At 34.4% G+C, this 26,186-nt stretch overlaps 1 protein-coding gene across 1 annotated transcript in view; it reads right to left on the reverse strand.

Annotated features, from left to right (window-relative positions):
• Positions 1-26,186, reverse strand: part of LOC118738119 (hemicentin-2) — a gene marked incomplete in the record, with an annotated part of 156,383 nt that overhangs the window by 3,523 nt on the left and 126,674 nt on the right. Inside the window, 1 exon segment of the mRNA XM_036469038.1 lies at positions 14,777-14,985. Coding sequence (XP_036324931.1) covers positions 14,777-14,985 — 209 coding nt within the window.

Here is a 26,186-nt window from a genome sequence, read left to right on the forward strand (position 1 = left end):
TATGTTACCGCATAACTTTGGACCACGTCATCCGATTTCGATAATTCTTTGCATCGGAAAGGTAGTGTCTCAGAGGTGGTCCCATACTAATCTGGTTAAGATCCGATCAGTGGATCATGAGATATATATATATATATTTTTTTTTATATGAGAGTTGAAGTCGGTTTTTTTTTGCTAAAAATTACTTGTTATTATTTGGAGACACAAATGCGGCCATGCGAGCAGAAGTGCTCAAACCCACAATTTTTTTTTTTATAATTAACATCTTAAAATAGTTTCAAATGTGGTTAATTATAAATTAATGGTCGCTTATTCTTTAATTTGAAGGTACGTCATGTAGCCTTGAACCCTAAAATAAAGGAATAAGCGACTTTTGTTTTAAAATTGATCAAATTTTGTGTTGAGGTCACTTCATCTCTCACTACCTTAAATATAAATAAATAAGTACACTCTTCAGATTATTTTATTTTCACCCTTCAAATCCATTATGTTTCGAGTTTATTTCGTTTTTATAGCATTTTATTGTGTGTGGCGTTATTGCTCAAGGTTTACTTACACTTAAAACTGCTCCATCCCCCATCCGTCATAACCTCCTATCACACATTTATACTCACTCACATACATAGTTGTATGTGACGCAACAAGCGTGCAACGTGCAGCAGCAGTTACGCAATGCGAGTACACTTTATGCACCACGCACGCTTGCGCCTTCCTACCCCCTTCACACGCTATTTTTCAGCCCCTCCCTCCCCACCACGATGTTTTGGCCGCCTCTGGCACGCGTTCATTTTCGGATCTGCGCTGTTGATTTTCAGCTTTTATGTTATTGCGTTTTGCTCTCGTATCTGTGCATTTTATTGTTATTGCATTTTATGTGCGTATGTATACTTCCTATGTGTACATATATATATATATATATATATGTAGATGTAAGCCATTTTGGTATGACTGTGGCGTCTTACGGTCGTAAAAGCACCGCACACAACTTCGGAAGGGAACTCATACAGCTTGCCAACATTTTGACAGCATGTCCAAGCATTGATGTGCGAATTTAGCGAATTGCTTAAAAATGATACTAAAAACTTTACATACATATTTAGGTGAAGTCAAAGCACTCAAAGTAGCCATTTGCCTTTAAGTTGACTTCATTACTTCGAGTACATTTACTTGGCCGTGCATCCAAATCTGGCTGATATGCCACAAATTGCGTAACTGGCACTACTTGGTTACACGGAAGTAGAGCTGTTTGGTTTTGGTATTAAAGTGTTTAAAGGAAAGGCAAACGTTTCTTTTAGGTTGTTTGTACTTCCAGCAAGGTAGAAATATTTATTATCTATTGTGGAAATTTGTTCCGTCATTCCTTGTAAAATTTTCACAGCGTTGGTTTCGATTTGAATAGCAGTATGAGAAATAAAATTACATTCATTTTCCCAATGCAATAGCTTAAGAAAGTATTATTAGAATTTATTAGCAAGTGCCGTTTAGCATTAGAAGTGCTAAGGTCATATTTGCAGTAGTCAAAGGTATTTGGCCCATAGTCATAGTCGTAAGTTCAAACTCATTATTCTTAAAATAAAGCTTTAAGTTTAGAATAGAATTTTAAGTTATATCAATCCTAGACATCTTAGAAACAGCTTTTTGTTAAGATGAGAGAGAACAGAGCTATCCATATGAAGAGAAAAAATTTACTCGGCAATATAAAGAAATATGAGTACTTTAATTGTATCACCTTGTGTCCGCTGCAGGATTGCGGATTTAGCAAGCTGGAAGTCGTGAGTTCGAATCCCTCTGCAGGGAACATTTTTTTTACATCTTATTTTGTTGTTTTAAACATTATTTTAATTTGTTTTATGCAATTATAGTGGTTGCCACCTTTTCAAATTAAAATTAAACTCCAAGAAATTTTATCAACTTGAAACAATTATGTGAAATACATTAAAAAAGGCAATCAAACAAAAGTTAACAAAATAAAATGGAATAAAAAAAATAATAATATTAAAAAATATTGTTTGGAGTCGCTCGGAGTGGGGACCGAACCTGGGTACTTATGCGTTTACTACTTCAACAGAAAAACCAAACTTAGAACTTTATTTGACTATTTTATAGTCACGTTCTCTTCATTGTAAAATTTAAATTCTGTTTTTGCCATAAAATGCATTTTGAGTTGACTATGAAAGAGTTAAAATGCTGATTACTCCAAACACAATTTTAATCGTTAAAGCCTTTTTCTAACTTCTCTATGACTATCGGTCATTATATTTACAATCGTTAATTGAGATATCTACAAGCATACAAGCATATGCATTTATAAAGAAATATGCTGTAGAAATATCAATTGTCAAATAATCATATTCAATCAAGCGACACAACAATGCTGCTTGCTTAAAAAAAAAGCTTGAATTTGATAGCTCTCCTGCAGGATTAATAGGAAAACATAGTTTTTCTTTTTAATTGAACGTTCTTGGAAAAACAACAGGAAATTGAGAATAAACAAAGAGTTTAGTTTTTAGAGTCGTAAAAAATATAAAAATAATTGACCTTTGACCCAAGCCTAACAACAGGATCGTACGAGTACAACACACTTTTTAGGTTGCGTATACGCCATGGCTATACATTTTTTGTATTTTTTAATTTAAAATATTACCTAATACATACTTGGGCATTTATGTATGTGCATGCATACATATGCAGTTATGTATTTGCAGTGCTATAGGGTGTAGTGAAATATGTTTTTCTTTCACAGCTGCAACAGTTGTTTGTACACTAAAGATAAATATTTATATTCGTTCGTCGTTTAATTGGCCTGACATCGCCCGCTTATGAGTACTTACATATATACATATATATGTTACGTGTACGAGTTAATGTATGTATGCTTGTTTCATTTGATTTCAATTACTGCCCCATTATTTCATATTATTCATGGAATTTTTCAGTAATCCAAACCGTTGAATGTGTAAGCGTCTGGCATACTGAATGGAAGTTCTCATAGTGCAGATATTGTTGGCATCAGGAAAACTATGTGCAGTCACAAATATAAATGTAGGAAGACTCGTATATGGCTTAGATTTAGTAAAAACAAGTAAGAGCAGCGCTGTCTTCGGCTATGCCGAAGGCTTCATACCTTTCATGAACATCTGCAAATTTTACTTTGACAGATTACTGCTTTTGAATACATCTGCATACATCGATAGAGGAGTTACATACTTATATATAAAATCGCATCTAAACAATCAGAGGTATGGAAGATATACTTTATATGACACCAATCTAAGTGATTTTCACCGCTATATGATCGGTATGTAAACCGGTAACACAATTTATTGGGTTTAGTTTCGTGCATAAAGGAGATATATGGCAAAAACTGGTATCTGAACAATCAGTGCTATGGGAGGTAAAGCTTATACAGCATAGATTTTGACGATTTTCTCAGTAGACTTTGCATCTCATATCTGAACAATAAGATGTATGTAGTCATCCGATCCTTGTTATTTCCGCTGTAAGTATTCTGTTAATAATGAGTGAAAATGGTGCGAAATTTCATGTTCCTAGCTGCATAAATGGAGGAGTTATGATAAAAGACCTCATATCTGAACAATCAGTTGTATGGGGGCTGCAGGTTATAGTGACCCGATCTTTGTTATTTTCGCTGTAAGTCTTTTGTTGATAATGAGTGAAAACAGCGCGAAATTTCATGGTCCTAGCTACAGAAATGGATGAATTATAACGAAAAATCTCATATCTGAACAATCAGTTGTATGGGAGCTATAGGTTATAGTTACCCGATCTTTTTAATTTTCACTGTAAGTTTTCTGTAGATAATTATTGAATACAGTGCGGAATTTCTTGTTCCTAGCTATATAAATGGAGGAGTTATAACGCAAAATTTTATATCTGAACAATCAGTTGTATGGGAGCTATAGGTTATAGTGACCCGATCTTTGTAATTTTCACTGTAAGTATTCTGTTGATAATGGGTGCAAGTATTGCAAAATTTCATGTTCGTAGCTGCATAAATGGAGAAGTTATAATGAAAAATCTCATATCTGAACAATCAGTTGTATGGGAGCTATATGTTATAGTGGTCCGATTCTTCCGGTTCCGACAAATGATTAATACATTATAAAAATACACCCACCTACCAAATTTGATCCGGATATCTCGAAAACTGAGAGACTAGATTGCATACAAACAGACAGACAGACGGACAGACGGACAGACGGACAGACGGACAGACGGACAGACGGACAGACGGACAGACGGACATGGCTAAATCAACTCAGCTCGACGTTCTGATCATATAAGTATACATTTTCATGGGTCTATCTCTTTTTGTTCTGGTACTTACAAACATCGGACCAAAGTTATAATACCATTTCATGCTCATGAAAGGTATAAAAACTGCAAAATGATAACATATTGAGTTACACTATTTCTTCTTTAATATATGTAAATATGGAGTAAGTAGAAATTCAAAGTCGAAACCATCCAAGTTCAATAGTTTGTCCATAAATGTAATGTAGGCGACTAAACCTTTCTATGGACACTTTAAATTGATGTGGCTTGATTTCTTTATGTACGGTGTCGGTCATATCATTAACGCCCCTTTCAAAGTGATTTTGTTTGCCACTTATATTTATTTATTTTAAAGAATTTTTAATGTAAATTCACTTCATTTTCTAACAAAACTCATATAAACCTAAATTCAGAACTTTGTAGAAAACCAAAAAAAAAAAATCAAAAAACTTCCATTAACATTTCAAACTTTTTTCTAGTGCTAGATTATTTTTAAGCATACAGTTTTATTGCCCATTCAATTTTTGTGCAACAGTGTGCAAGTTTCAAGTGGCTAAAAATTGCTCTTGATTTTATAGAATTTCTTGTCGCTTTTGCTTCCAGATGCATAACGAATAGACATAATTTTTTGTTTATAAGGAAGAAAACCGCATCACCTTTAAAAAAGCATTTTTAAAAAATCAACAAAAAAAAATTTAGCCTTTTGGAACTTGCACATTATTGGCTAAAATTGAATGGGCTATAAAACTGTATACTTTGACAAATTGGTCTATTTTCCGACAACCTCTCCAACTGCCTATTCAAACTCTTTCAGCTAAGAACACTCCTTGCATTTACTGGGCTTAGGAGGTACTCTAGGGCAAAACTTCCTTAGAAGTTTAAATATATAGTATATACTGCAAAATATATTTTCGCCGACATATCACATTTTAAGCGAGCATAAGCACTGACTAGTTTAGGGCGGAATTCTTTGCCCAGTACACCGTGATACAGTAAGTTTTTTACCTGCGCCTATGAAACATTATCAGTCTTATAAAAATATTAAGAAAAGGTACGTAAAAACGAAAAAATATGACTTTTGTTTGAATTGGAAACTTAAAGGAAAATGGAGAAAAAAAGAAATCATTAATTTCACTTGATTGAAAAAGTGTAGAATTGATACGGCGTATGTATGTATGTAGTTTATGTGTATACATACATGCATACATAAAAGGAGGTCAAATATGTATGAAGTTCTTCCAACTTATCAATTAGGCAGAATTTTTCCAATATCTTGGTTATATGTATGTAGGTATGTATGTTTTTATTCATTCATCGCAAAATTTAACGAAGGATTTCACACATTGCTACAGTTCTGATAATTCAATAATTTCTTTTGCTTTCCATTGAACGGCGCCAACATTTTTTTGTTTCCTCTGCCTCCGCATGGTACCGTAAGGTAAGGATATCGCTTCAGGGAATTGACGGCAGCAACACCTTGGTACTGTTGCCTGTTTTTTATATTTGTGCTGCTTGGTGCGGTGGCCGTAAAACCATTAGTATTATTGGGGCAATCAAGCAAAGGAATCAGGAGGTCGCCTAAGAGAAAAATTTTTAGGATGTGAAAATAAGAAGAAACAAAAGCGATTGAAAAAATCTAAAAAAAAAATTCTAAACTTTCTTCTATGAGTACTACGAGAAGTCGAGAACAGAAGTGTATGCAAATTTACCTACATACTCAATTACCTGGGAAGTGGGAGATAGAGATAGAGAAGACGGGAGTGTAATTACTGGTAAGTTCTAAAACGCATTAAGCTAAGTAGGTAACAAGAGAGGAGCAGCAGATACTCAACTTACTGAACTTACTCAATTTATGTACATTACTTTTTGGAAAAATACTAGACCAAGAGAAATACATAACGGGTCAAAATATTTACACAAAAAGCTATGTATATATGAAATTTTACGGACTCGGATTTTCGCTTACGCTTATCTTTTTCAATGTTTATATTTTAGTATAATAAATATATTATAATTAAAAATTTCAGCTCCAATAGACTCTTTTTTAAGGAGCTGATGCTTGTTTTAAAATATAACTATACCCACAAAGTTGTCTATAAAAGCATTAATTATTAATTAATAATATTTAACTAATTAGATTTCTTATTAAGTTTTGACACCCGGAACTTCGAGCGATTTAAGTGGGGTAACATAGTAACATGCCTGCCTTTGTAATTCTCAACTGCATCATCAAGCCTACGTGAATAAGGTATCCTCCCCTTTTGCGATTTTCCTTACTGGGAACCCAACACCAGATTATGTTTTATTAACTTACTAAATGTCGTACATCTCTAATCGAAATAGACCAGATTTATAGAATCAAATGATAGTATTTTCTTGGAATTTACAAGGAGTTGTAAAAGAGGTGAAGAGTAGACCACGTCCAGCCAAACGAGAGCAGAGAACCTCAAGAGAGAGAGCAAGGTACGTGTGTATATCAGTAGCTTCATATGAACCTCAAGAGATCACACGATCACGATAATTCGACTGATGAGGGTTATTTTTTCTAAGCGCCAAAGCGCAAAAATGTTCTACGCGAAAATTCTGTGGATGGCGAAACAAGAGTTCATGTTTTTTCTGTAAAAACTATAATTTTACCCACTTTCAAACCGGTTGCCAGGGATCTGTAAAGGGTGAGAAAGGGAAGGGACAACTTTGCTTAAAGCTACCGGTCAAACAGTGATTCTATATATACGGCGCACTCAATAGGGTGCTGGATATGGGAGTCATTGAAAAGAGTAACGGCAGTTGGCGTTCGCCGGTATCATTAGTTGTTAAGGGTACAGAAAAAAATCGCTTATGACTGGTTGCCCCCGAAAAGCTACCCGCTTCCACATATAGATGGGATTTCGAGCCAATTACGAAGCACTCAATCACACATCGGCGATTAACCTTAAGAACGTGTTTTGGAAAATTACTCTAGCAAGGAAATCCGGCGTTTACAGTGATGCCATTGGATTTGTGTAACACTGCATAAGGAAAGTGCACACCTATGGAAAATGTTATACCCGCTTCGCTACGTGGGTCAATGTTTCTTTACCCGACTTCCAAAAAAGTAGGAGGTTATCAGTTCGTCGGAATATTTTTTTTATTATTTTTGTTTTTATTATAATTTTTATTTTTATTTTTATTTTTTTTTGTTTATGTATGTTACCGCATAACTTTGGACCACGTCAACCGATTTCTATAATTTTTTTTTGAATCGGAAAGGTAGTGCCTCAGAGGTGGTCCCATACTAATCTGGTTAAGATCCGATCAGTGGATCATGAGTTATATATATATATTTTTTTTATATGAGAGTTGAAGTCGGTTTTTTTTTTGCTAAAAATTACTTGTAAATTTGATGACTTGCTTATATGTAAGTTCAGTTGATTTTTCGTGTAATTTTTTCACCTTGAAATAGTCGCTAAGTGTCTGCGTGATGCCAAACTGACGATAAACGTCGAGAAGTAGAGTTAACAAACTATCGATAGTGACGCCATTAATTATTTTCAATAGTTTCAGTTCTCACTATCGATAATACTATCGAAATTATGACAAAAATTTTTACAAAACAATTCTAATACGAAATTTCAATTATTTGTTTTATTTTCATTCTTATGCATTGCATTTTAATATAATTTAGAACCTTCCAGGCTTATTACTGCATTAATAAAATTAACTTAGTTTTGTGTGTAAATTATGTTAATATTACAGATTGCGAACCCATAAAAATCATAAAAATCTATATATATTATTTTATATTCTTATTTCGGGTTGATTTTTGAGAAATTATTTTCCATTCGCATACAAAATTTTCTAACATACTTTGCATGGCAGGAAATACGTAAGATTGTCGGCAGGGAAAACCCATCGATAGTGCGTAAGAAATATCAATGGCAATATAAATGAAAAACTATCGGTTCTATATCGATAGCGCTATCGATTGTTTGACAACTCTTACGAGAAGGGTAAGTTCTGCTTTAAGGAGGTTAAGGTTTGGCTATGTAGTAGGCGGTCGCACCGACCCCAACAAGGTGGCTCCGAAGCAACTCAAGCGCTCCTCTCGATGTCAGGCTGGTATTACAGATTTATCCAGTACTATGCAACAATTGCCTCTCCCAAGTCGCTAAAAGGGCATTTGAGTGTTTGAAGAGGAGCATCATATCGGCTCCAGTGCTTACACAATCGGACGAATATATATTCAGTGTGATGCATCGACCAACGGAGTGGTAGCGTGCTTTAAAACGCCAAACAATTAGAAGAAGATACCGTCCATTTAAATTTTGACTGAGATACAAGGAAGCGTTGTCGGGTTTAGCTTGGGCTTCTTAAAAAATACAAACCAACTTCTTCAACTTTTCTGATCAAGAATAGAATTACATAAAATTCGAAACCTGGCCCATATTTGCTACTACTCAGTTCGAGCTATGACTAAACTGCCACTTTCCCACCCGCTCGAGTAATAAAATACAACCACGCGTGTGTGTTAGTTATGTACTATTTAGGTTCGTTATGTGTTTGGGCACAATGTGGCGCTAGCGGAAATGTTGCACGTTAAGTTTATTTAGTTGTCGGTTTGGTGGTGGACACACCATTGTTGATGCCTTCAACTTCATCATGTTGACATCAAATAACAAATTGTAAATTTTGTTGTAATTGCCCGTTCGTTATTGCTTGCTGCCGTATGTACATATGTATGCATGTAATGCGCTGCTGTTGATTTTGTGCGAACTATTTTTTGCCTTGTTGTTGCTTTTACGAGGGCAAATTGCATTTTCGATTGTTGTGCGATTGTTAGGCTCCGTGGCTATTTGCGCTGCGCATTGTATACTTTGCTGTTTTCGCTGTGCCAGCTTTCCTGCAATTTTTGTTGTATTTGTTGCGGATTATCATTTTTATTTTTATTTTTTTACGTTTTTTCAAGTTATTTGTGTGTGCAGTATCTTGTTGTTTAATTTTTTTGTTGTACTTTTTTGCGCTTTTGTTGTTTTGCAAATGCATTTTTCGTGTTTTCGCGTAGCTGCAGGCCACAAACTGCTGAACGCGACAACCGTCAATGGCGGCCGCAAGTGCGATGCACCGTTCACTATTTATTGTACACACACAAGCACACATTCATGAGTAAAAGCTCATATTTATCTACATGTATTGTATTATTACAAAACACTGACTGCTCGCCGTCCGCCAACTGCCTGCAATAAATGAAATTTAAACAATAGCGTACGCAATAAAAAAACACAATGCAACGCAGTGCAGCACAACACAATGCCTGGCAACACAACGCGTCAGCCACAGTTGCACGTGTCCTCGAGTGTTGAATAATTGAAACTTTAGCTTCAATTTCCAAATGCCGAGGTAAAAGTATTGCGAAATTGTCAGCTTTAGGCTAACATTACATTGCACACACGCGCGGTTTCGGCGCTTAAGTGCACTCGACAATGATTGTCCTTCGGCTGAGAGCATGCGATGTCTTTGTTAAAACAAAGCTGCATATTTTACGAATATCTGTTTTGTGCAGCGTTGCAGTGTTGTGCAAGCAAACGATTGAACGCTGCTAATGTGAGCTGAGGTAATGACGTAAGTGGAAGTGGAGTTCTCTGAAGGATACCTTCGTATTTAATGTTTTTCTCTTTTATAAAAACCCTTTGGTCGTCAAACAAATGACCTTGGTCTGAAGTTTCTGAATTTTAGAACCACAATCTGTCAATTGAACAAACTCCACTGGCAGTAGGATACAATTGTGCATTAGAAAATAATATTCGCAAGCCACTTGAAATGTCAGTTAAAACTTCACAATCTAAAGATTTTTTATGTATTATTTTCACACGCATGTGGGTACCATTCAGTACAGCGTTCTTTGTGTTTATGTTGCATATAAGTAATTCCATAAAGTTTTTCTTGTATACCAGTTTATGCAGAGACAATCCACCGACAGTTAAATCGGTCAAAGATTTATTAGGGTAATTGTACTATAGGGTTGCTGTACACCCGAACAACATCAGAATTAATTTTAGCAAAACTAAACTGTGATTTTTCTGCATTGATAAAAGAGCTATAATTATTTTTAGTGTTTTGCGAGCAATTGGCAAATTCCATTAGACAAATGATGAAATGTGGAAAGTTAAAAAAAATTTTCAATTAGGGTGACATGCCAACCATGGGACACTGTGTACCTTGATAGTTCTCGATAAGTCGCAAATTTTAGAAACTATGAATTTACATAACTCTGGATAACTGGATAAATTTTTTATAGTTCAAAAATTTATAAATCTCGATATATATCCATAACTCGATTTTGATATCTCTATAATTTTCCATATTTACTGATAAATTTCGATAACTCGATACACTCTGGTAACTTTCTAAAATTCCATAAATCGATAAATATTGATAACTAGATTAATTCATGTAGTTCTTGAAATCTCGATAACCCGATGTACTTTGAGTATTCCAAAAACCGACAAATTTCGATAACCACCATCAAATTTCGATAAAGCAATAAATATCGATAACTCAATAACTTGAAAGAACTCGATACGTGACGACAACGAGATATATTTCGTTAACTCGATAAATCTCGATAACTCCATAAATTTTGGTCACTGGATAAATATTGATAATTCAATAAATATTATACATATAAAATAAAATTTCATTAACTTTATAGATTTCGGTATATATTTTTATAACTCGATAACAATCGATACATTTCGACAACTTAGTTTCTGCTCCCCGATAACTTTCGATAGTTCAATAAACATTGTTCAATTTGAATAACTCGATACATTCCGATAACCTAATAAACACGATCATTCGTAAATACTGATAACCATAAACTTCCGTGATAAAATACTTGATAACTTTCAAAATCTATATATCTTATGACTGGGTATATTTCGAGTTTTATCGGAAAATTTCAATGAATTTTCTTACCTACCAGTTACCTTAATTTGTATGTATTTCATTCTTTATTTTTGTTTTCATTCTCGTCTTTATCTTCAACTTCGCCTTTATTATTTCTTCATGTCATATGCGTGCCAATGCTGGGCACTCGCAAAGGTACTTTGCGGTCGTTTCCTTACTTTCCTCTAGCTGCGACTTTTTATTGTGAACCAACACAAATCAGCTAGCGCCAACTATCGGATTTCATACGATTAACATCGATTCACAATAGGGGATAACAGAATGCACGCGTATATCGTACGATTTCATAATAGGCGGTTTTATTTTTGGCCGACTTCTTTAGAGTTCCTCTATATTTGGTTTATCAGATGAGAGAGATGTTAATTGATTCGAACGCGAATCGCCTAACGCGAATTTCTCTTACTGTTTTAGACTCTGTTACCGTCTGGTTATTTGAGAAAATACATGCTTTTTGTAACCCCTCAACTATTCTGCCCCTACTCCAGTCCCGTCTAGAAGCAAACTTCACCTGACAGAACTCCTCCTAGGGTAGTGCCTATATTTGCATAACGGGACAGCGTAGCTGTACCATTGGTGGAGATTATGATTCTGCTTCTAAGGATTTGTTCGATCCACTCGCATTTAATTAAAGAAGGAAGCCACTATCTCTTTTTAATATACTGTATAATGTAGCGTCCGATTTTGGTGCGTTCTGGATCCCATCAGGCGCTCGACGTTATTCTGTTCACCAGTCTTGCGGTAGGTTACGTATATGTGTGACACCTTAATGCTGCCTAACACACAACTTAAAATGGAGATAAAATTAAAAGCACCGGTTTTGAAATTCCAAAAGTATTACATAAGAGAAGTGCCGCCCCGATACCGAAGCTTTTGTGTAACAAAGATTAACTTATTTGAAGTAAAATGCAGTTCTGAAAATCTGATTTTTTTTTCATCAGTTTAAACGTTCCTTTAGCTATGGCAAACCCAATGTGACTAACGCACTGCGGTTCGAATTTTAAATCAAATCAAACGTGCATATAAATATATTAATAAGCAAAAGGCAAAGCTAAAAAACTGATAAGCAAAATTAATAAATAAAAAATTGTTTTCAATAAAAAATAAACGGTCTTTCAAAAAAACTAAAATGTTTTTAAATCTTTATTTTGATGATGGTACCTCCATTAAGATTCTTACGATGACTAGATAAATTATCTACAATTATTGCCATGCTACACCAAATCATACATTTTAAATGAATACGATTTTTTGTTTGTTAATTGGTAAATATAAATATATTCATAAAACTTAGTTTATAAGTTTACTTAAACTGTTTACATATTTACACGGGCAGTTAAATAATGTAATACAAATATTAGACTATACGTAGTAAGAAACAATAGTGATTGTGGGAAACAATAAAAATTAAGGCTTAAATCAAATTATAAAATATAAATAACAATATATTCGCGGAACCATGGGCCAAATATAGTAAAATTGCGTTTTTAGTTTTTCCCTCTGATGTCAATGATTAAAAAACGATTTTAAAAATTTTGTGAAATGCGCTTAGAGAAGAAGTATGGGTATCAAATTAAAGAGGAAATTCTGTAGAATTTAAACAGATTCAATTTGTTGGTGCATAAGGACTGGTAACTATCGCAAATGTCCTTTACAAATTTTATCCTTGAAATTTCGCAGTACTTGCTTTTGAAAGAATTATATGTTAAGAGCTTATACAAACCTCGAGTTTCGTCCTTCTAACTTTATCAGCTTAAAAAATTACCATGTATTCGTCCTTGTGAATCCCAAAAATTTTATTTTTTTCCATTTTGAAGAAATTTTCTCTTTCAATTGGTACCCATATTCTTATTCTACATTGCATTGAATTTTTAAAATACTTTTTTGGAATTAAGCATATCTTTGAAATTACAAGGTTCTTTAAAATAAATACTGACATTGGAGGTTTCAAGCCCATCTATTTATTATTTATTTTATGGTAGGAGAGCTTCTCAAACAATATACATACATAGAAGCAAATTTTTCGATTTAAGTTGTTGAAAAGTAATGACTATATAAATCCCGGGATCGTTAATAGCGAAAAACTTATCATCCCTAGTATGCATACATATGTATGTATATATGTACATTGTACATTCTGCATAAGAGATGCCGTTTTTAATTCGATTAAATCGATGATCGATTAAAAAGGGGAATCCGATATCTTTCTAATTTTTTGTTTTCAATTCGACCTATTAGAGAATAAACTTTTGATCTTTTTGACGTTAGTTAAAATTAAATCAAAGTATTTTATTATTATTTTATTTAGATTTCTTATATCGCAATTTCTTATTTTCTCAAAGAGGTAACTTTGTGGAACAGAAAAAATAGTAAAAAAAAAACTCGATAAAAAACGAGTTCTAAGGAATCATTCTATATGCTTTACTGCGTTGTCAAAAATTTAAACGCAATCTAAGTAATTTATTATTGGATCTGTGGTGTCGTCCACGCTGCAATGAACCCTTAGTCAATTCTCAGCGGTATGCCGCCATGATCAATGAATGACCTGGAATTGTAATTTTTGATCTGGAAGAAATATGATTTCATCAAGACGGTATCTCATGCCACAAAACGTTGACGTTATAGCTCTTTTTCGCTATGAATTCCTACACGCATTGGCCACAAAGATCTCGCCATCTATTTCTTCTTCTTTTGCACAACATTGGATATAGCGAAGAACAAGATACGTCAGGTTGTAGAAGAAGTACTGTCCGAATTATGAAGAAAGTCTTTGGAAAAATAAACTCAAAATAATTAAAACCTGCCAAGGGTTATTTTTAGAACTAAGTGTACACGGTAGAGAAAAAACGCGAGACCTAGACAAAGATCTCACAAGGGACGCAAAAATCACTCAATAAATCTCTAGCGAGACATTTCGCTGTGTAAGTTAAATACATATGTATGTACATATCAAATTGTGACGGATAACAAAGTTTACATTCATATGTATTTTTAAAATATAAGTATGTGATTCAAAGCTCTCAAATCGGGCAACGAAATATCTTCACATGACAGTTTGCAGCTATTTATTTGTGATAAAGTTCTAAATAATACAACCGCTTTCAGTCATTGAATTGCAAATAATAATAAACCGTACATATTAAGTTGGGGTAAAGGGAGAAAGGGAAGTTGAAGCATGAAATCGAACTTCTACGTAAATATAAATATATGTACATATGTATACACTATCTAGAAATATAAATAGTACAGCATAAGAAAGAATTCCATGAAGTTTGAGCATTGAACATATAATACAATAGCAAACCAATAAAGAAAAAAGTAAATCGAGTTAAAGTAAATACAAGTAAATAGTATTGTGTAAAGTAGCAAGTGGAAAGTTTTAACTACATAAATCTACTAATAGCTACTACAACTACAACTAAAACAAAGATTTGCAACTAAGAATACATAATGCATGTAGAATTTACGCATACACGCAAACAAAAACAAAAACAAACTAAAAACTATAGTCTATTAAGTATAGATTTGGGTATAGTACCATTGAGACTGGGCTGTGCGTATTGTATGAAACCCTCGGAGATGTAGTGATGTTGGCTGCTCGTTGTGCTGGCACTGCAGCGTGGTCCCAGCGTGGAGGGAAGTACGCGCGCGGCACGTATATCGGCGGAGCGTGTGCCGGCTAGCACCTCTTCATCGTTCAGCGCGTCCTCCTCGATGTACATGGACGGCACATCGCTGCGGGCGGGTCTGCAAGTAATCAAAGGAAAGGGAAAAGCAGAAGCATATCAGCATTGTTGAATTGTAAAGTTTTGAAAAAGTACGCACATAAAAATTGATTGCAATGAGTTGTAAGTACATAAAGGCAGGGGAATTATTACTATGCTGATTACCTTATTTAAAGTTTAATAATTGGGGAGCTATTGGTTTTCTTTTTGATTCACGAACAATTGACAATTGGCAAAACTTCAACAATTAATAACGCAAAATCTGTTCTTCGCAGAGTAGTACATATTTTACAATTAGAGAATTTCTGCTGGAACGATGAACCAGTAACAAACCTTTACTTAAAGTGGCAACGGTGCACCAATTGTCGATCGTTTTTAATTAATTAATAATATTTTTTATTAAAATAAAATATAGGACATTTCGGTGTTTAAATCTGATTTTTGCAGCAGGGAATTTCATATTTCGACGCCAAGAACCAGCTTGACCCGATTATTTTTATTCGAACATTTTTAGTATATGCATATATATAAATGTGCATATATGTATTTTAGACTGCATCACCAAAAAAAGTTGCGGTTTTTCCGGCGGGATTACAAAATTTATTATATTTAAAGACGTCCACCAAGATATTTCGGCAACATATTAAGATTTACGTGAGCTGGACCGATTAGAAAATACCGCCAAAAATGGAGTTTTTTTATGAATTAAAATAATTTCTTCAAGACCGTTTTGAAAAAACTCCCCTCAGCTGACAAAATAGATTAAGCTTACAAAATGTGCATAAAAATATTTAAAAATCTTTTCAACGGAATCGTAATGATGAGATTTTGATGCTGTTTTTTTACCTTTTTCAAAGATTGATTAACGAAAAACGTTAATAACTGGGCCAAAACTATTCTGATTTAGAGTTAGACTTTTTTTTTTTCAAATACCAACACATCTTAATTTAACTCGAAATAACGCTCGCTCATCCTACCTTTTTCTTTCATGCCTTCAATGAATTTATTGGCAAAGAAATGCCTCATATTTAAGTCTAAATTGGAATAGTTTAGGTTCAGTTATTCAAGTCTTTCTTATGCCGAGCTTTGAAAAAAGTTAAAAAACAGCATCAAAAATCTCATTATTACGATTACGTTGAACATATTTTATTTTATTTTTTAAAATTTGTATGCAAATTTTTTAAGTTTAAGCCGTATTGTCATTTGGGGGGGATTTTTTTTTTAATATTTCAGAAACTCCATTTTTGGAGGAATTTTCAAATTGGTCCAGCTCAGGTAAATCCTCATATTTTTCCGAAATTTTTTGGTGGAAGTCTAAAAATACAATAAATTTTGTAACTCCGATGGCAAAACAGTACCGATTTATTTTGTATGGGGTGTGATGCAGTCTAATGTATAGGTATGTATATCACCGTGCCACAAAAAAATTCAAAACACACAGAAATATCAATATACTCACGAAACTAGGCACCAAGCATTTTATCCGACTTCCTTAAAAGGAGGAGGTTATCAGTTCGTCGGAATATTTTTTTAATTTTTATTTTTATTTTTTTATTTCATTTTTATGTATGTTACCGCATAATTTTGGACCACGTCAACCGATTTCGATAATTTTTTTGCATCTGTGTCTCAGAGGTGGTCCCATACTAATTTGGTTAAGATCCGATCAGTGGATCATGAGATTTATATATATATATTTTTTTTTTATATGAGAGTAATATGAGAGTTGAAGTCGGTTTATATAGTTTTTTTGTTTTATATAGTTTTGAGAGAATATTTTTTGTAGTATTAGTCGGTGCTAAGCTGTTAATCTGTGTAAACGCCCAGCCGAGTTGGAAGCCAGTAAGTAACGGTTTTCAAAAAATGCGTCGTCGTTTCGACGAAGAAGGACTTCTGTGTTACTTGAGTGAGTGCCAGATTTAAAATCATGAGAGATAGGTTTCTTCCATTTCTTCTTTTTTGCGAACGTTTATACTAGATTTCGTCAGTCAACAGTCAACCGCATTTATTTATCAAACGATCAAACGATCAATCATATTTGGACAGTAAACTTACATATATCTGAAACCTTTTTCCGTTCAGTTCTTTTACAGTTCCTAGATTTATACTTATTCTTTTTCTGCTGCTTCAGCGGTTGTGAGGTATTTTGTGATTGGACAAAAATTAAGAAAATATCGTTACTGGCAGCTGCTAGACAGTTTGAGACAAGACTTTTTGTCTACTCATTCTCCATGTATGGCTCAATTTTTGCTCCTCTTGCTAATAGCTGACTTTTGTGCTGTGAATTTCTTTACCTCAGACGACTCTGCAAATGGAAGAGGGGCTACCATTTACAGGTATGCACCTAGAATGTCCTAATACACTATAGGGAATGTATCGCTATCCAATAGTACTTCTCTCAAGAGAAAAATTGCAACACATATTTTTATCGTCGCTTTCAAATTGGAACCACAGGAAATACAAAAAAACAAATATTTCACCACAATAGATAATTTTTAAAACAATTCGTATTTTATTTTATGTGCACAATATGAGTATCAGCACCTGAATCAGAAGGAAGCGAAGTTTTTAGTGTTTATTATTTGAATTAGTCAATCGAGAAACAATTGGAACCACTGATGTTTTTAAATAAAATATTTATATTTGCAGAAGAATACTATGTATTCTATTATTTTATGAGATTTGAATCCGCGTTATGGAGGCAATATTTATTAAAACAATAAAAAATATATGAAATATTCCAGCAGAAAAAATTAAAGTAAAAATTCGTATTTTTTGCCTACACGGTTAAAAATTTGGGTTTAATTTTTAAGCCGAGCTGGGACTGCTGCCTTTTTTAATCTTTTATAGTCAACTTTTTCAAGCAGTCGACAGTTTTAAGCAATTTTTAATATATTCTGGTTTAAACTTTAGTCCAAGCAGCCGAGAAAATGATCTTTTGCTTTGAGTGGTTTAACATTAAAACAAAAAGTTCGTGGTTTCAAATATATTCCCTGTTTATTTGAAAATCAAACCACAATGTTTTGATTCTAGTTTCTAGGTTTCATATATAGAAAATTTTGTTTACAATCTAAACCGAAAGAGAAAACGTTTGCCTAAATATGCCTTATTTTATATGACCTATAAGACTTAGGCATAAGGGTGTATCTCAGAGAGAGAGAGAGCAAATCTTATGAACTGACAGCATCAACGCAGCGAAGTGTGGTGTTGATTCAAACTCAACATTTGAAAGCACATTTTCATGGATGGCTGTAGCTGAGTGTGTAAAGATGCGTGATACAATTGGGCGCTACCAAGGCTGTCCGGGTTCAATCCCCATCAGTTGGAACATGAAATGTAAGATTTTTTATTTTTTATTCTTAATTATGAAAAAGCTTTCGTGAAGTGTAACGTGAAGCAAACGAAATAGAAAATGTTTGGGTTTAAAATTCAAACCGAGCTGTTTAAATTCTATACCCAAAATATGTGCTCTTTTTTTAACTTGGAAGGTTTGTTTGGTTCATATATGTAGTTCAAAATGTTTAAAATTAAAACCGAAATTTTTAACCGTGTATGTGGTATGGAAACATGTATACTCGTATACATATGTACTTATGTAAATGTGCACATATTTGTCTGTACTTACAGGAACGACATATCTGTGCATAAGGGTTTATATGTACATATGTAGCTGTGCAACACTGCACATTGATAACATCATTGCATTGTGATTAAAATTCATTGGTATTTCCTTAACCAATCGTACTTTTTATGAGCTCTAAGTTTTTTTATATCTGTTCAACTTTTATATCTGTTTTGTTTATTTAAATATTTGTTTTTACATCAGCGCAATCACTTGAAAAATGTTGAATTTTTATGCACAGTAGACCATTTTGGAATATAAACTGGATTACATAAGCCTTTGGGTATTTGCTCTACTTATATACCAACTAAGTTCCTTTCATTTCAGGACTCACAAAATATTTAAATAAGTTAACATAATTTGAACTTATTCTTAACCAGTAGATGTTACAAAAACTTCTTCAGCTTTATCGATATTTGTCAACTATCATTCCGATGGCAAAACAGAAGTCAACAGCCATCAAGGGTTCTGTTAGTAATATCCCTCCGCGGGCAATCATCAGATCTTAAGTTAAGCATAGGCTTGAGAACTATAGCTTCGAAACGGAAATTGTTACTTTGCAGCAAAAACTAAACAGAAGCTCACCACAAGGTGGCATCTTCTAATCTCTGCTTTGGATGGTCCTAAACGACATTCTACAGGCACTGTTTCAGTCCCTTTCCATAAGTAATTTCGTATATATTTGAATCCATACTGAAGGCTTATTTGAACAACATGAGCTGAGGTTAGCTGCTAATAACTATTTGAGACTAAACTGCCACCAACTAGTACTTCTCTAGGTATGATTGAACGGGAGGCAGCGGTTAGAAGGAAGCACCGGTGAACTTTTCCACGGATCGTCGAAGCTTTACATAGCTGTCGGTGGTGGCGTATTTTGCAAAGGCCTCTTTAAATATATATGTTTAGGTATATTTTATTACGGAAGAAGTTTTAACTGATTTCCATGACGTCGACAGGAGGGTTAAATATCTACTCCGATAGCTAAGTGGCAATCGGTTCGCTCAAAGTTACTTAGTTGGTCCCCACTTTCGGTCGCTGAGTGTTACCTAGCCCGATTTATGTATATGGTTTCTAGACCACAGTGATATTGCAAGAAATCGCGAGAGAGGTGGAATTCGTGTCTGTCTCACTGAAAAGAGAGAGAGAGATCTAAACATATACAAATTTAGGAGTATCGTTAAATTCGTCATGATTCAGTGGTTTGATTTAAACTAAGTTAGTATGAGATCACCCTTGAGGTACCACCTTTACCGATGAAAAAAATTGTCGAAATAGGTTGACGAAGTTCAAAGTTATGCGGTGACATACAATAAAAAAAAAAATGTTGCAACTTTTTTTGAAGTCGGTTAGAAATCCAAAGCAACTGTTTTTTTTTTTTTTATTTCCAAAACAAGCATTTTTGATCTCATTTGGCAACACAATATACTAAGGCTTACAAATGAAAAATATTGATGCTTTGAATTTTTACATTTAGGGCTTGATCCGTGGTACTCTTGTCTACTTATGGTCTACCCTTGGTTAGATCGGCATCCTGCCAGCTCAGAAGTCGTCTTCTTAGGCCATCGAAGCCGCTAGTCTCAATTTGATAGATGTAGAGACAGAAAAGTGTTGGATCGAACTTCTCGCAGTAAAGCGAAATATCAGAGAGAACGCTTGCACGGGAAAACAGCTCAATATGTATGTATATAAATTATTTAAACTGGTTAACATTTCCAAAACTGCGGTCTAAACACCTGGAATGAAACTTTCTAACCAACCCGAAAGAGCTGTCTGGGAGCGACATCTGTAGCCTACGAAGAAAATGTCACTCTCCGCACATAGCATTCCTAGCTATAGCTTATTTAATAGTTAATATAATTTTAACATTGCGTAATTAAAAAAATTGCATTATCTAAATTTCTACAAAGCAATACAAGTTTCTGCCACTATTAAGTTGCACCAAAAATGTCAAACAATTAGCTCCATTCACACTAGAAATTGTGAAAATGAATTTTCATGCAGATTTTTTAAAACCACACACTTTATTATGCTATCTGTGAAATTCGATGCGGAAATCGACGCAAAAGAAAAAAGTACTACAGTTCCCGGTTAATGCAATAAAAACTTGCTGCACGCCATAAACAATAGATTCGAGAAAAACTGGGCAAACCAAAAAAAACGAAAATCATGCTGATGATTTCCGTGCAGTTGCGGTAGCCACCAACATCAATGGCGAGAGCAAGGCAGCTACGTATATCCTGTTTACGTTTCAGCCATTCTGGATGTGAATGCCTATGGATATTGGTACGAACATAGGCAGCGCAACTAAGAAGTACATAACCAAAAGCAAGGTAGAGTGTATGTGTATGTGTTATGTAGGTAAGCTTATGCGTTACCGTACGGCTATGCAACAAACAGACATACGGAAATGCAGACGCACACAAATGCACTATGTACAAATATTGGCACAACGCTAAATTCCTGCAGCTATTTGAGCTTGAAAAATTATGAAACCACATAGTCAAACACGTCTGTAGTGGGTCTGTAGTCCCAGATAAGCATTTAGTTCCAAGTACTTGATGACTACTTTCAAGACACATGTTTTCGTAGTTTGATTACGATCACTTGCATATAGATTTAGAGTGACAACAAGATCTGAATGCTGCTAATCCGACCTGCTAGTGCACGGGTTTTAATGTTTATTATAAATTTTTTAAGAAAGTATACGTCAAGGACTTTATTTTTTATAAAAATGCTACTAAAGTAATGAGCTTTGGCAGCCAGTGGCGTTGTGGCTACCCTGCAGGGAAACCGCGGACTAGTGAACCAAATTTCTAGTTCCCTACTAGATCTTTATCATCAAAAAGGAAGCAGACCAAAATTAGCGAAATATGGTACCTTTAAAAAACTATTTTATTTCACTTTTTCCGTTATAGATCTATATATAAGGTGTCAAATTTAAACTGGTTCGGAACTATCGAAAAAAAGGATGCAGCGGGGGCCAACTGACACTTCCTAGGACATCGCCATGTTAAATTCGCCAGTTGTTTGCATGCAAAAGAGATTTATCGCGAACCAGTACTGGGTCTAAATGTACTAGAGGCGCACCAGTTCAGAACTAGAGATTTTCCCCACAGAGTATATGTGCGCACAACCATTCCGCAGCACATGCGATCTTCCCCAGTTTCCGACCAACATCAAAAACAAAGAGAAAATTATTATTTTTTTCCTACTAGCGGTCGGCTCTCTGCAGGCAATGTCCAACTGCTGAGTTTTTTCCACCATGAAATATAGCTTCTCATTAAAATATAATCGCCGCTCGGTGTCGGCGTAAAACTGGAGGTCCTTCTTCTTTGTGTGATAACATCAAGGTGCACGCAACAAATCGGAGGAGAATCTCGGCCAAACACTAACATATTATGTAAGCGCCAATCTATTATTATTATTACTATTAAGAGATTTTTTTATATATTAACATGGAGTAAAAAAACGTCCTGAGTTATTGAAATGTCAGAGTTTTCGTATATCCGAAATTTACCGTTATACGGTAAGCGGGTGTAATCGTAGTCCGATTTGAATAATTTTCAATAAATGGCTTTTCCGTACCAAAGTTATTAAGTGCACTAAGTTCGGTAGAAATTGATAAATCGGTTTCCGAGATAAGAATTTGTGGTCATAAGGGGGCGGTGCCACGCCCATTTTCTAAAAAATTAAAATAATCTAATTATTTGCTAAGTGGTTATTGCAATCATCGATTTTAAGTGAATTAGCCCCAGTAGTTACTGATTTAACACAGTTTTCGTATTGCTGTAAATTACCGTTGTATTGGAGGTGGGCGTAATTATTGCCCGATTTCGAAGTTTTTCAACAGACCTCCCTCTGCTGGACCCTAATCAAGGCTCGTATCGAGCTTAGTAAGGTTTGGTGAAGGGGCTACTGAGATAAAATATATCATCATAAGTGGGCGGGGTCACGCCCATTTTCCAAAACTTTCATAATAATATTATTTTGAACCGAAATTCTACTTCACATTTAATTTTCAACAATTCGCATTCAATATTTGAACTGAAAATGCCTATATATGGGAAAATACCGTTACATGGGAAGTGGGCGTGGTGACAGTCCGATTTCGCCCATTTTCAATACCAATCTAGCTTGGATAAAGGGAAACCTACATACAAAATTTCGTTGAAATATCCTAATTTTTCTCGAGTTATTATATACACGGACGGCTGACAGATGGACGGGTAGACTGACATGGCTTAAACGACTTCTCTATTCATTCTGAGCATTCATGTAACTGCGCTCGGGTATAAAAACTTATTATAATAAACAAATAAAGGTACCGGTCCTACTAAATTTCAAAGTGAAAGGATATTATCTTCAGATCTGCAATGCTTTAATTTTTTTTTAGTGAGATTGCCACCTATTTAAAAATTACAACCTTACATATAATATGTGAAGGCATTTTTTTTGTTAATTACATCAGATCTGCGCATTCATCAAAAGAAATTAGGTCTCAAAGGAAAAGGCTTGGAATTCAGATGTGTAATAAGGTCGTATACTTTCGCAGAGGGTTGCCACCTGTACGAAAAATTATAAGATGTGGGCTGTTCGTTGGACTAAATCGTGAGTCGTTAAATGAAAGGACTTGACCTTCAGACGTGCAATAAGCTTATATTTTTTTGAATAGAGTTGCCACATATCTAAAAAGTTATAAGATCCACTCCGTTCGTTACATTAAAAACATAAGATGTCAAATGAAAGGGATTGGCCTTTAGGTGTGCAACAAGACTTTATTTTTTAATGGGGTTGCCGTCTGCTGCGTATATGTACTTACTTATGTACACATTCATCGCGTGGCGAAACCTCGCGAATACGAGGCTGGCTAGTATATGTATATAGTTTATATTTGTCCAGGTATGTTTTATACCCAGTCAGCATTTCATTTTCATTCCTGCAAAAAATACGAGTAATCTTGGAATCATTCGCAAAAAATATTTATTTTATTTTACATATATTTTTTTTTTATTTTATTTTTTTTTGACACTTTCACCTAATTGTTCTCCATTTTAACCGGACCGGTATGAAAGTAGTCCAGTAGCTTTTTAAAAGTAAAAATTATAGCTAGCTGCAATTTTATCCGGAGCTTAGGTTTGCTAGGGAATAATTGTGCCCGTAGGAGATGAGTCTAGAACGACTTACGTAGTCTATAATTATAGCCGCATGAGTTTTGTTGCGACTAATTACTGGGACTATTCTCTTTAAGGACCCGCCGCACAATTTTTCAACTATTTACAGTTCAGAACAATACAATAAAATTGATATTTACCTTCTCAATGCTGACTGGGTAAGCAGCGACTATTTACCTACTCGTAGATGCTGTTACCTACCTAGACTATGTACATTTGTGTTATCATAACGTCCTGCACTAACCGCCAAACAATCAATATAGCAAACCATGCAGTGCAATAAAATTTGGTAGTGAACATCAATTTAATCAAGAAATTGACTCAATTAATGTAATTGAACGGAATTCGGGGGAGAGCGATTGGGAGGGCAGTTGGATAGACCAAACAAGCTGTGTAGGTAGCCATTCACCGTGAAATGTGAGGTACTTGATTATATGCCTGTGGACGTCACTAACACTGAGATAACTGGCTACTGGAACACAGTACTGTATTACGAATTTTTTCTATGGTAAAAGTAAGAAATTGCTAAGTGTCAAATTTCTGACAAATTCAATTTCCTTCTGGCTGTGGGCATATTTTTTCTTTTATTAAATTTTAAGCTTCTAAGTGCTTGTTAAATTTCGCAGCGGCAACTAAATTCGTTTGGGGCAGCTCGAAATTTAAGAATATTCATGTAGGTAATGGTAGCTTAGGCAGCAAAAACATCTATGTAGTATTAAACTGCAAGAAGTTCACAAATTGACGCATTGTTTGCAAGCAAGACTAAATAGAAAAATAAAATTTTATACAAAAATTATAAAATCTTGATTTTCAACACCATGCAATTACGTGGCATGTCCTCAAAAATTTTTTTTTGTATGTGAACTTTTTGGTATTTTCAGCAACTTCTCTCGAGTGCATAGAGCTTTATAAAAGACAAAGAATTTACACATATGTACGTACATAAGTTTGTTTGTTTGTATGTAAGTTATGCAGGCATGATTTTATTCACCAAGCTGAGTATAAAAGTTGTTGAATGGAATTATACTATTAGAAACTTTTTATTTGTTTATCAACAATAATATAATTTTAGTGTAGTTTGTAAACGAGAGTGTTTGCCAAGCGACAGAAAAAGTCACAGCAATCACGCTATTATGGCCTCCTTTTCGGCTGGCCACTTGTATTGCTGGTTGACAATTTCAAGAGCCCATTGTTGCTGATGATTGTTTAGAGCCGTTTAGGGACAACGTCAGCGGCTTAACAATTTTAGAAGTTGAACTCAACAGAGGAAAACGGATGTGTGTGTGTAAAGTGAAGAGGTGAGCGAGTGAATGGAATGCCATGCGCCACGCATACTACTGCGCGTAGAAATGTGTTTTTTTTCAATTTCATCGCCATTAGCTTATTGAACCTTAATATATTTTTCTAAATCGACGAGGTGATAAGCGATTGAATAGGTTAAGGAATTCCGTTAATGGTAGTATATTTTGTACAAAAACAAGAACGTACATATTGACTAAGCCTACTTGACTACTACCATTTGAAAAGGGTCCTTGTTGTCGAATTTAGTTTTGGAGATATTCAGGATTTTCGGACTACGCATGGAATTTGATTTTCTTACTGTCGACTACAACATCGAATCGTAGAGTGCGAAAAACATTATTAGCTCACCTTGCAAAGTATTTAGAAGTAAGTTATCTTTAGGTTTGAAAAATGAATATGATTTCCTATTCTACTTCAAGGTTTTATGACTTATAATTTGTCACGTGCTTTGAAGTTGGGACGGTTTGTTGGGAAATTGTTTAGAAATACGCATATATGTGCATACCTTCAGTACCGCCCTAATGACCCCTTTCCATGTGGGCTCACATACATATGTATTTTTATATATAGTAGCTATTACAACGAGCCAATTGCAAAACTGAAAAAAATATCTTTAAATGGTGGTAAAAAAATTATATTTCTAATATTTAGAATCTCCAAAAATGGGCCAAAACAAAACCTACTAACTCCAAAAACACTTATTTTTTCAATGACAAGTTGCTAACTATATAAATAGATGTTTTGGTACAAAGGACCCACAGAAAATTTCACACAAACTTTCAACTGATTTTGGATACACATGCTCTTTGAAGTTTGGCAATCAAATTTGCCCGCATTTCGAAGGCAAAATTGAAGAAAAAAAGCAAGTGCAGGCACTGACGAATTTCCATAAACATTTTTTCGTAATTTTGGAGCGCACACCAACGCGATAGATAGATAGAGTTGCGACTACACAGTATTTAGATTAATAAAGTTATCATCTTTTCTCTTAGATTTTTAAAGTTTTTTTTTACTTAAATCATATAAAATTGGATGATTGTATGAAAAAAAAAATTATTTCATCTTTAATTTTACTCAATTGTGCAAAAAGCAAAACAAAAAATCGAACTGTAACAGAAATGATGAAAT

The sequence above is a fragment of the Rhagoletis pomonella genome, unplaced genomic scaffold (genome assembly GCF_013731165.1).
Source record: "Rhagoletis pomonella isolate Grant_MI unplaced genomic scaffold, Rhpom_1.0 Rhpom_scaffold_00004, whole genome shotgun sequence".
NCBI classification, from domain to species: Eukaryota; Metazoa; Arthropoda; class Insecta; order Diptera; family Tephritidae; genus Rhagoletis; species Rhagoletis pomonella.